This window comes from Oncorhynchus gorbuscha, linkage group LG26, assembly GCF_021184085.1.
Source record: "Oncorhynchus gorbuscha isolate QuinsamMale2020 ecotype Even-year linkage group LG26, OgorEven_v1.0, whole genome shotgun sequence".
Taxonomy (NCBI): domain Eukaryota; kingdom Metazoa; phylum Chordata; class Actinopteri; order Salmoniformes; family Salmonidae; genus Oncorhynchus; species Oncorhynchus gorbuscha.
Window position 1 is genome coordinate 23,750,053 of NC_060198.1, and position 12,201 is coordinate 23,762,253.

The window sequence follows — 12,201 nt, forward strand, 5'->3', positions numbered from 1 at the left end:
CCCCCCTCCACTACCTCCCCCACCATCCTCCCAGCCTTTAATGTGTCTCTCATCACTCTGTTGACATGCCAGAACTTTCGCCATGTCCATGGTAATGGCTCATTCATGTTTACCTCCTTGTGAAAGCATTCCCTGATCTATCCTTTCCCTTTTCTCTTTCAAGACTGTCAAGGGAGTTGTGATTATATAACTTTATGACACATCTCTTGCCTTTGGTTTTGGTATCTTTACAGTAAATCTGTGTGGCATGCATGGAATTTTCAGTGGGATCATCATAGTGTTCAGATGATCATAGAAATCATTTTGAAATTGCAATCAGTTTAATTACTGTATGTGTGCGCCTAAATGTTGAAAGTGGATTGGCTCACAAAGTAAATTATCCCACTAAGGATGTATACTGAGCTAAAATATAAATGCAACATGTAAAGTATTGGTCCCATTTTTCATGAGCTGAAATAAAAGATACCGGAAATATTCCATACACACAAAATGCTTATTTCTCTCTGGTGCTGAGGAGTATTTCTGTCTGCAATAAAACCCTTCTTTGGGGAAAAATAATCATTCTGATTGGCTGGGCCTGGCTCCCCAGTGGGTGGACCTGGCTCCCAAGTGGGTGGGCCTATGCCTTCACAGGCCACCCATGGCTGTGCCTTTGCCCAATCTTGGAATCCATAGATTAGAGCCTAATGAATTTATTTCAATTGACTGATTTCCTTCTATGAACCGTAACTTTGTAAAATATTTGAAATTGTTGCATGTTGCGTTCATGTCTTTGTTCAGTATATATGTGTCAATGCGAGAAAAGGACGTCATATAAATGACAACACAGGCTACAACTCTGTCAAAGCACAATAGGCCTACAATACATATTTTATTTGATCAAAACTCGCCATAAATGGTTTGGATTATTAAGGTAGATGAGTGGAGCCCGAAACAAATTCAATATTTCTTTCAATTGGATTAAGAAAAAAATTGTTATTGCCAGATCACCCTGTTTTATATCTACATCAAACAACAATTCGTACTAAAAGTAGCGTTACAGTGAAAATTATCACTTTATGCAGCTATCTATTACTTTTGACTGCTCGATATTATCAGCATCAACTAGTATGGTATGTCTCCATAATCCTTTGCGTCTCGCAATAGTTGCCAGTCATTCTGCCGACGAGACGAATGTGAGTGTTGAATGGAGTCAAATAAGAATTCTACGTGGTTTATTTTGACCTGGCTTATTGATAGGTAAGTTATTATATTCATTTTTTAAAACTTGCACATTTGATTTCAGACAGTATGAAAGAGACAACAGCCAAGAGACGCGAGAAACCCAAGGACTCCAAGGCTGAGAAACAGAAGGATGCGGGCCCCGAGCCGCAGGATGTGGAGATGCCGGAGGAGGACTCCGCCACTGCAGAAAAGAAACCCAAGGAACTTGATACCCTCACACTTGAAGGTAGCTAGTTAGGTGGTTACCTGCGGTTTAACACAAACACTGGAAAGGATACATTCAAACTCAGTGTCAGATACGGAATGTTGCAACTACTTCGGGTTTTTGCTACCTAGCTAACGTCACTACTGAATGTTAGTTAGCAGGCTGCTGTTAGTCTATGTAGCTAGCTAGCTAATTTGCCTGTTTTAATTGGCAATACTTTGAAGTGTAACTATCGTTAGAGAATGTAGTTAGCTGACCTAGTTCGCCTGTTCCTATATGTTTTGACTAACTGCGTTTTGACGTTGGTCTGACTTTAAATTCACTCGCTATATTAGGAACAAGCTAGGTAGCTAACGTTAGCTAGCTAGCTATCTGGGTGCCTAACAACGAAATCCCCTAGTCATAGCTAGCCAACTAGCTAGTTAATCAGTTTGCTAGCAATGTTAACTTCACTGTGTGTCAGTTGGAAATCACTTTACTGCCGTAACCTGTCAAAGCAGTACTTTTATAGTTTTGTGTATCCAATTGTAGCTACCTAGCTTGACAGGTCATTGTATTTACAAATCTTTTCAGTTTTGAATTGAGTGAAAGAACTGACATTAGCTGTCAGATTGTTAAAAAAAAAAAATCATTCTTCCATAAGTCTCTCCTTATGACCTTACTCCTCCAACTCCCGTTGCAGACATCAAGGAGCATGTGAAGCAGATAGAGAAGGCTGTGTCGGGCAAGGAGCCTCGCTTTGTGCTGAGGGCCCTGCGCGCCCTACCCTCCACCAGCCGCCGCCTCAACCCCAACGTGCTGCACAAGGCTGTGTCTGGCTTCTACACCTCCAACGCCGCTGGCAAAGAGTTCCTACTCAGCTTCCTAGAGGAGGTATGATGAGTGCAGATAGAAAAGACTGGTACTACTATTACTACTTCTATTGCTGAGAAACCTTGACTATGAACTATTACTCATTGCCTTTATCTCTGTCTCCTTTTGCCCACTTGACTCCTTTGGTCCCTTTCTGTCCGCTTCTGTCTTTCCTTTTCCCTCCTCTACCCACACCCTCTCCCCTCCATCTCTTGCATCCATCCAGCCCATGGACACTGAGGGAGATGTCCAGTTCAGGCCCCGTACAGGGAAGGCAGCTGCCACCCCCCTGATCCCTGAGGCGGAGGCCTACCTGCAGCTGCTCCTGCTGGTTTATCTCACCAACAACAAACGCTACACAGAGGTGGGCTGACGGGAGTTCACACACTCTCTCTGTCTATCGCATGCCTCTGTCTCTCGCTCTCATGCATGCACAGTACATATTTATGTTGGATTGAGCTCTGAATTCTCTTTGGTATATACAATGCTCACCACACAGTAGTCCTTAGAAAGAAATGTCTGGATTAATTCCCGACTGCCTGTCTTGGTTGTTAGCTTCTCACTTTTCTCTCTGTAGGCCCAGAAAGTGTCAGATGAGCTCTTGCAGAAGATCGGACCTCAGAACCGGCGTGCTCTGGACCTTGTGGCCGCTAAGTGTTACTACTACCACTCCCGCGTCTATGAGTTCCTCAACCAGCTGGACACTGTGCGTAGGTAAGCCCACCAACACTTTCACTGACTATGTTTTTTTTCTGACTTAAACACATAGTGGGGAAAGATGGAGGTTGTCTCGGAAGGCAGTCGGCCAGTTTGAACCTATGCAGGTTCAAATGTAATGCCTTCGATCGATTTTAAACTAAAAACCCTTCTCTCTCAGTTTCCTGCACACGCGCCTGAGGACGGCCACCTTGCGGCACGACGCCGACGGCCAGGCCACGCTGCTCAACCTGCTGCTGAGGAACTACCTGCAGTACAACCTGTACGACCAGGCTGAGAAGCTGGTGTCCAAGTCAGTCTTCCCTGAGCTGGCCAACAACAACGAGTGGGCCCGCTACCTCTACTACACAGGTGAGAGGGACTGGGAAGGAGAGGGACTGGGAAGGAGAGGGACTGGGAAGGAGAGGGACTGGGAAGGAGAGGGACTGGGAAGGAGAGGGACTGGGAAGGAGAGGGACTGGGAAGGAGAGGGACTGGGAAGGAGAGGGACTGGGAAGGAGAGGGACTGGGAAGGAGAGGGACTGGGAAGGAGAGGGACTGGGAAGGAGAGGGACTGGGAAGGAGAGGGACTGGGAAGGAGAGGGACTGGGAAGGAGAGGGACTGGGAAGGAGAGGGACTGGGAAGGAGAGGGACTGGGAAGGAGAGGGACTGGGAAGGAGCCCTAAGCATACCAATTTCTGTTGACATAAGGTGTCACCCGTGATAAAACTATACATTTTACTAGTAAGACATCAGAAGTTTAGTTTAATCACATTCAATTGAATTATGTTTATCGGGCCTCTACAGGTTTTCAAGTGACCATAAGAAACTGCCTCGGAATATGAATGAATTTGTAGTTGTGGCTTAGTTTGCTGCTTTTCCACTCTGATCATTCTCTCCTTCAACCCTCCAGGTCGTATCAAGGCCATCCAGTTGGAGTACACAGAGGCCAGGAGGACCCTGACCAATGCCCTGAGGAAGGCCCCCCAACACACAGCTGTGGGCTTCAAACAGACAGTTAGTACACCCAGTATGCAGTTTTGTGTGCAATTATTACATTTTGCACACACTTTTACGTTAGTCTTTTAGCACTCTTATCCAGAGTGACTTACAGGAGCAATTAGGGTTAAGAACCTTGTTCAAGGGCACATCGAGATTTTTCACCTAGTTGTCACAGGGATTTGAACCAGAGAACTTTTGGTTACTAGCCCAATGATCTTAACCACCAGGCTACCTTATTAAAAAGGAGAAACTATTGTTAAGGTTTTAAAGTTGTCACTCAAATTTCCCATAGTGTGTTGCCTGACAATATATTGTCAATCAATCAAACTTTATTTGTACAGTCCATTTCTTACAAGGGATGATGCATTTCATATTTCTTTTAATAATATTTAGTTTTAAATGTGTTTTTTTTTTCTTTTTCCTCGTCATACACGAACAACTTGAGACGCACACAATGACTACATCTCATCTGCCAAGACCCACATGCTAATGCTATTTCAATAATTCAGGGGATGCATTTTTAAGTGCTTAACAAATAATATAGCCCACTGTATGCCACAAAATTCAGGTTGTTCACATCTTCTCTCTATCCCTATCAGGTTCATAAGTTGCTGATTGTGGTGGAGTTGTTGCTTGGGGAGATACCAGACAGGCTGCAGTTCCGCCAGGCTCCTCTGAAGAGATCACTAGCGCCCTACTTCCTGCTCACCCAGGGTAAATTGCCGGCAAGCTGGGTCATGAGAATGAGTCTTAAGCGCGAGTAAGATGTGAACCCTGGTCTCTGTTCCCACACAGCTGTCAGGACGGGTAACCTGGCCAAGTTCAACCAGGCCCTGGATCAGTTTGGAGAGAAGTTCCAGGCAGACGGCACCTATACCTTGATCATCCGCCTGCGACACAATGTCATCAAGACAGGTCAGTGACCAGGGCTTTCACTTCGGGCTCTTCTTCCACATTCTCAGATGGCTTCCTCTTCTTTTTAACAGTTTTTGGTCATGGCTCTTAATTTTTAACATGTGAATGACTTGTTGATATTTAACACCATCTCTCCCTGTAGGTGTGCGTATGATCAGCCTGTCATACTCACGTATATCCCTGGCAGACATCGCTCAGAAGCTCCAGCTGGACAGTCCAGAGGATGCTGAGTTCATAGTGGCCAAGGTAACATGATATAATACAGCCATAATCAGTTGGTGGACTGCGATCCGTGCCCAGATTGGGGTCAATATGGTCTAGGGGGGCGTGGATCAGAAAACCAGTCGGTATCTGGTGTGACCACCATTTGCCTCGTGCAGCGTGTCAGATCTCCTTCACATAGGGTTGATCAGGCTGTTGATTGTGGAATGTTTTCCCACTCCTCTTCAATGGCTGTGTGAAGTTGCTGGATCTTGACGGGAACAGGAACACACTGTCATACATGTCGATCTATAGCATCCCAAACATGCTCAATGGATGACATGTCTGAGTATGAAGCCCGAGGAAGAACTGGGACATTTTCAGCTTCCAGGAATTGTGTACAGATTCTTGCGACATGGCATTGTCATGATGAAACATGAGGTGATGGTGGCGCATGAATGGCATAACAATGGGCCTCAGGATCTCGTCACCGTATCTTTGCATTCAAATTGCCATCGATAAAATCCAATTGTGTTCGTTGTCCATAGCTTATGCCTGCCCACACCCCTCCGCCCCATGGGGCACTCTGTTCACAAAGCTGACATCAGCAAAGCGCTCGCCCACATGACTGCATACACGCCATCTACCTGTTAGTTCAAACCTGGATTCATCAATCAAGACCACACTTCTCCAGCGTGCCAGTGGCCATGGAAGATGAGCAATTATCCACTGAAGTCTGTTAGGATGCTTATCTGCAGGCAGGTCAAGACCCTGGTGAGGATGACGTGCATGCAGATGAGCTTCCCTGAGACTGTTTGTGTAGAGATTCTTTGGTTGTGCAAACCCACAGTTTCATCAGCTGTCCGGGTGGCTGGTCTCGGACGATTGAGTAGGTGAAGAAGCCGAATGTGGAGGTCCTTGGGCTGGCATGGTTACATGTGGTCTGCAGTTGTGTGGCCGGTTGGACGTACTGCCAAATTGTCTAAAATGTCGGAGGTGGCTTATGGTAGAGAAATTAACATTACAGATCTGGTGGAAATTCCTGTAGTCAGCATGCCAATTGTACACTCCCTTAACTTGACACATGTGGCTTTGTGCACCTGTGCAATGATCATGCTGTTTAATCAGCTTCTTGATAATGCCACACCTGCCATGTGGCTGGAGAAATGCTCAATAACAGGGATGTATAAATACATTTGTGTGAAATAAGCTTTTTGTGCTTATGAAACATGGGACCTTTTCATTTTTGTTCAGTATGTGCATGTATATATTGTACCTTAAGCTCATGATTTAACCCCACCGCCTGCTCTACATCAGCTCATACAAGGATATCCTAAAGAGCATTAATAGGGAAGCACATCACTTGTGTGTAATAAATATGGAATGCTGTCAACTGTCCTAAGCCACCGGTGGCAAGGGTAAACTACCTCGGTCTCTTACTGATTTTCTTTCTCCCAACCTCATCCCTCTCTTCCAGGCTATCCGTGATGGAGTGATCGAAGCCAGCATCAACCATGAGAAGGGCTATGTTCAGTCTAAAGAGACCATGGACATCTACGGTACCAGGGAGCCCCAGCTGGCCTTCCACCAGAGGATCTCCTTCTGCCTGGACATACACAACATGTCTGTCAAGGCCATGAGGTTTCCACCCAAGGCTTACAACAAGGACCTAGAATCAGCAGAGGTGTGTACCAACTTTTTACTACTCCTTGTATTAGCCCCTGAAATTGACTGTCGTGAGGGTTCTTTTGTAGGAGATAATATGAAATTGTTCTTTATATCTGTGCTGCTGAACTACCGGTATGCTATATTTTACTGTTATGACCACAAGGGGGCAGTGTTAACTAGCTTTAATGTTATATTTGGGACTAGAATTTCAGACTAAATGCTAACTGTCATTCTAAAATGTTAGTTATTTGCAAACTTAATCATTTTAAAGATGCACTATGCATAAATCAACCATTTTTCTGGTTGCTAAGTCTAATAGTTTGCCTAATTTCAGTTTGTGAGATTCATTGTACCATCAAACCACTGAAATATATTTTCCATAACCAAAAATATTATATTTTCAGCTGTTTGAAGCTGGTGTACAAAACCAAATTTAAAAGACGCAAAAACAAAACTTAAGAATGGGAGGCATAGTAATAGGGCACATAGAACAGATATACTGCTTTCAATGAGAATGACAGATCTATAACACATTTCTGTGGGAATTTGGTCAGGTCTCCCAAAAAGTTACATACTGCAGCTTTAGTGTGTTTGCATTTCAGGAGCGCAGAGAGCGGGAGCAACAGGACCTGGAGTTCGCCAAGGAGATGGCGGAAGATGACGATGACAGTTTCCCATGATCCTCTGAGAGGAACGAGTACAAGGATGCCTTATTGTTTTTTCCCTTTCTCTCCCCCCTCTATTCTTCCTCCTCCCTCTTGTAATAGTTGTTTTGTTTATTTCTCTGCAGGCACAAGGCCATTTATAACATATGTATGTTAGCATTGTAACATACAATAAGAACACCTCTATTCAACCCTACCACTGGTCCTCGTTGTCCCTGCTTTTAGGCTTTGCGTGTCACTGTCAACTTGCTGGGAGAGACATTTTGTGTATTATGTATTGAGTTTGAGGCCAGCACGCAAAACCAGTCTTTGTCAATTTAATCTAATTTGGGGAACACTCATTTGTACAGTGAATGCCTAGCAAACTAAGAAGCTTTTGGCACAGAGCAGCTTGTAAGTTTTTCTGTCAGGAATTTGTTGGCTCCTTGGTTGTTATTTTTGCTGCACAATTCAATATCTTGACAGCAGCCCTTTCTAAAATGCAGATATGGAAACTCATCTTTCAAAATACCTTGAGGAAATCAATGAGTTTGTTGTCCCTCTTTAGAACTGTGCCGTTGAGCTCAACTAATTAGATTTGTCTCTGCCTCCTTATTCACGGCTCCTGTTCCTTCCTCTGATTTCTTCATTTAGCTCCCTCTTCCTCCTGCCTCATAGGGTGCATCCCAATTATCTCTTTTGTTCCATTAGCTTCATGTATTTTAAAAGAAGTGACTGGTATAATAGTGCATTCGGAAAGTATTCAGACCCCATGACATTTCTCACATATTGATACGTTAGCATCATATTTTTCCCCTCAATCTACACACAATTCCCCAATATAATGACAAGCAAAAACAGGTGTTTTGAAAATTTGGCCAAATGTATAAATAAGTGAAATACCACATTTACATAAGTATTCAGACCCTTTACTCAGGACTTTGTTGAAGTGCCTTTGGCAGTGCTTACAACCTAGTCTTCTTGGCACAGCTATATTTGGGGAGTTTCTCACATTCTCTGGAGATCCTCTCAATCTGTCAGGTTGGATGAGGAGTGTTGGCTGCACAGCTATTTTCAGGTCTCTCCAGAGATGTTTGATCGTGGTCAAGTCTGGGCTCTGGTTGGGCCACTCAAGGACATTGAGACTTCTCCCGTGTGCTTAGGGTTTTTGTCCTGTTGGAAGGTGAACCATCGCCCCAGTCTGAGGTCCTGAGCGCTCTGGAGCAGGTTTTCAAGGATCTCTCTGTACTTTGCTCTGTTCATCTTTCCCTCGATCCTGACTAGTCTTCCATCCCTGCCTCTGAAAAACATTTTAGGGATTGTCCCAGGTTTCCTCCAGAAATATTGCTTGGCATTCAGGCCAAAGAGTTTAATATTGGTTTCATCCGACCAGAGAATCTTGTTTCTCATGGTCAGAGTCCTTTAGGTGCCTTCTGGCAAACTAAGCGGGCTGTCATGTGCCTTTTACTGAAGAGTGGTGTCCGTCTGGCCACTCTACAACGAAGGCCTGATTGGTGGAGTGCTGCAGAGATTATCCTTCTGGAAGGTTCTCCCATCTCCACAGAGGAATTCTGAAGCTCTGTCGGAGTGACCATCGGGTTCTTGGTCATCTCCCTGACCAAGGCCCTTCTCCCCCAATTGCTCAGTTTGGCCGGGCGGCCAGCAAGAGTTTTGGTGGTTCCAAACTTCTTCCATTAAAGAATGGAGACCACTGTGTTCTTGGGAACCTTTTTTTTTGTATCCAGACCTGTACCTTGACGCAATCCTGTCTCTGAGCTCTACGGACAATTCCTTCCACCTCATGACTTGGTTTTTGCTCTCACATGCATTGTCATGTGGGTGGGACCTTTCCAAATCATGTCCAATCAATTGAATTTACCACATGTGGACTCCAATCGAGTTGTAGAAATGTCAAGGATGATCATTGGAAACAGGATGCAGCTGAGCTCAATTTTGAGTCTCATAACAAAGGGCCTGAATACTTATGTAAATAAGGTATTTCCTTTTATTTGTAAAAAAAAATAAATACAAATGTGCAAAAATGTTTTACCTGTTCACTTTGTCATTGTGGGGTATTTTGTGTAGATTGATGAGAAACATTTATTTGAATCCATTATAGTGTAAGGCGTAATGAAATGTGGGAAAGGGGAAGTGCTGTCATACTTTATGACAGCACTGTATAAACCAGTCATAATGCAGTCCTATACCAGTCACTTCCTGCGAAGTGAACAATGCCCATGCCAACACCAATCCAGTGCTTTTCAATATCTGCAGAATAGTGAATGAGTCATACTTCAGGTGGGAGAAGAGATTATTGGGACACACAGGCATACAGTAATGGGGCCATTGCAAGGTAATGATGGTTCTGGAGCATCGCGCTTGATTACTCATTCGCTAAAATGAAAATGTAATATTAAAGCTCTAGGCAAAATGTATCGTGGCTCGTGTTCACTAGCAAGCGGTAAATTGCCTTCGCTGGTGGGCCTGCTGACGTTAAGTGCCTACCGTCTAAGCTGTTCTTGTCTTAACGACCATTCCACAGGTGCATGTTCATGAATTGTTTATGGTTCATTGAACAAGCATGGGAAACTGTTTAAACCCTTTACAATGAAGATCTGTGAAGTTATTTTGTGGGGGGGGGGGGGGGGGGTTACAAATTATCTTTGAAAGACCGGGTCCTGAAAAAGATACTTTTTTTTTGTTGTTGTTGCTGAGTTTATTACAATTATACACTTCAGTGTTTACCAATCTTGGTCCTGAGACATCAATTCTTAGACATTGTAACTAATAGACTAGAAACAGGATTTAACTAATTAAAGGCTGATTTTTAATTCATATATACAGATAGAATGAAAACTAATTTCCTTCATCTGCATTGATCTGATAAACACAGGATAGGTGTAGTATTTCATCAAATGAGACTTAATTTCAACCAGCAGAGACTATGAAACACTTTATTGAAAGAAGTTCTTGCAAACTATTACAGACTACAAAGGGAATCACAGCCGAGAGCTGCCCAGTGACACGAGCCTACCAGACAAGCTAAATAACTTCTATGCTCGCTTCCAGGCAAGTAACACTTAAACAGCATCAGCTATTCCAGAAGACTGTGATCACGCTCTCCGTAGCTGATGTGAGAGACTTTTAAACATGTTAACTTTCACAAGGCCCCTGGGCCAGACGGATTACCAGGACATGTACTTCGAGCATGCACTGACCAACTGGCAAGTGTCTTCACTGACATTTTCAACCTCTCCGTGTCTTGAGTATGTAATACCAACATGCTTCAAGCAGACCACATTAGTCCCTGTGCCCAAGAACACTAAGGTAACCTGCCTATATGACTAATGACCCGTAGCACTCACGTCTGTAGCCATGAAAGGCTGGTCATGGCTCACATCGACACCATTATCCCAGAGACCCTAGATCTACCCTAATTTGCATACTGCACGAACAGATCCACAGATGACGCAATCTCTATTGCACTCCACACTGCCCTTTCCCACCTGGACAAAAGAAACCCCTATGCGAGAATGCTATTCATTGACTACAGCTCAGCGTTCAACACCATAGTGCCCTCAAAGCTCATCACCAAGCTAAGGACCCTGAGACTAAACATCTCCCTCTGCAACTGGGTCCTGGACTTCCTGACAGGCTGCACCCAGGTGGTAATGGTAGGTAACAACACATCCACCACGCTGATCCTTAACAAGGGGGCACCGCAGGGGTGCGTGCTCAGTCCCCTCCTGTACTCCCTGTTCACTGCACAGCCAGGCACGACTCCACCACCATCATTAAGTGTGCTGATGACAGAAGTGGTAGGCCTGAACACAGACAACGATGAGACAGCCTATAGGGGGAGGTAAGAGACCTGACCATGTGGTGGAAGGACAACAACCTCTCCCTCAACATGTTCAAGACAAAGGAGATGATTGTGGACTTACAGGAAAAGGAGGACCGAGCACACCCCCATTCTCGTTGACAGGGCTGTAGTGGAGCAGGTTGAGAGCTTCAAATTCCTTGGCGTCCACATCAACAAACTAACATGGTCCAAGCAGACCAAGGGGGCACGACAAAATCTATTCTCCCTCAGGAGACTGAAAAGATTGGAGAGAGACTGTTATTGAGAAAATAGGGTAGTTAAAGAAGGTGTTCAACAGGAATCTGTGTGGCCTCACCTGGTGTCCACACTAAGTGGCTGCAGAGTACTTAATACTGAAAAACGTGAATGGACACACAAGGACAAACAATATAGCGTAGTTATAGAAATAATGAAGTGAATGGTTGGCCCTCTTGCCTATTCTTTGACGGTGGAAGGAGCCACAGTTATAATCCTGAGCCTGATTATTGCACAACACAATCCATCAATCAGATTGATACATGAGTGTTTAGGTGTGGGTTATAGGGTGTCTAATTGTTCCACATTCTTTCAATATGGGTGACTTTAAATAGTCTGTTTTGTTTTTGTACAGACATCACACCCTTACCTAAACAGCACCGTCACCTGAGAAGTAGAAATCAAATGGAGAGAAACTAGGAATTGAATAACTGCAGTTGACATAGCTAAGTAAATGGAATAATACTCTTATTGCAATGTGGATGACTTAAAAAAGCCTTTGGTTGTGCATAGTGTAGTGTATGGTGTTGCCATGGAACAGCACCCTCTTCGAAGAAGTAGGAGGTGAATATCTCCCGCACACGGATTGCTTCTCTTGCTGTGTTGTTGGACCCCATCCTTGAAACATCCTGCAGAGCAGCAGACTTCTCCTCTGGCACACGGCGGCGAGCTGCAG

General features: G+C 44.3%; 1 protein-coding gene across 1 annotated transcript; it reads left to right on the forward strand.

Moving 5' to 3' along the window:
- Positions 1 to 1,020: 1,020 nt before the first annotated feature.
- On the forward strand, positions 1,021 to 7,625 carry LOC124016284 (26S proteasome non-ATPase regulatory subunit 3-like). Its single transcript, XM_046331832.1, has 12 exons — positions 1,021 to 1,175; positions 1,286 to 1,450; positions 2,112 to 2,302; positions 2,508 to 2,645; positions 2,859 to 2,995; positions 3,159 to 3,349; positions 3,892 to 3,995; positions 4,580 to 4,694; positions 4,776 to 4,895; positions 5,038 to 5,141; positions 6,574 to 6,780; positions 7,367 to 7,625. Exons 2-12 carry the CDS (start codon positions 1,291 to 1,293, stop codon positions 7,442 to 7,444), a joined length of 1,545 nt encoding a protein of 514 aa, XP_046187788.1. The 5' UTR covers positions 1,021 to 1,175; positions 1,286 to 1,290; the 3' UTR covers positions 7,445 to 7,625.
- The last annotated feature ends 4,576 nt before the right edge of the window (positions 7,626 to 12,201 follow it).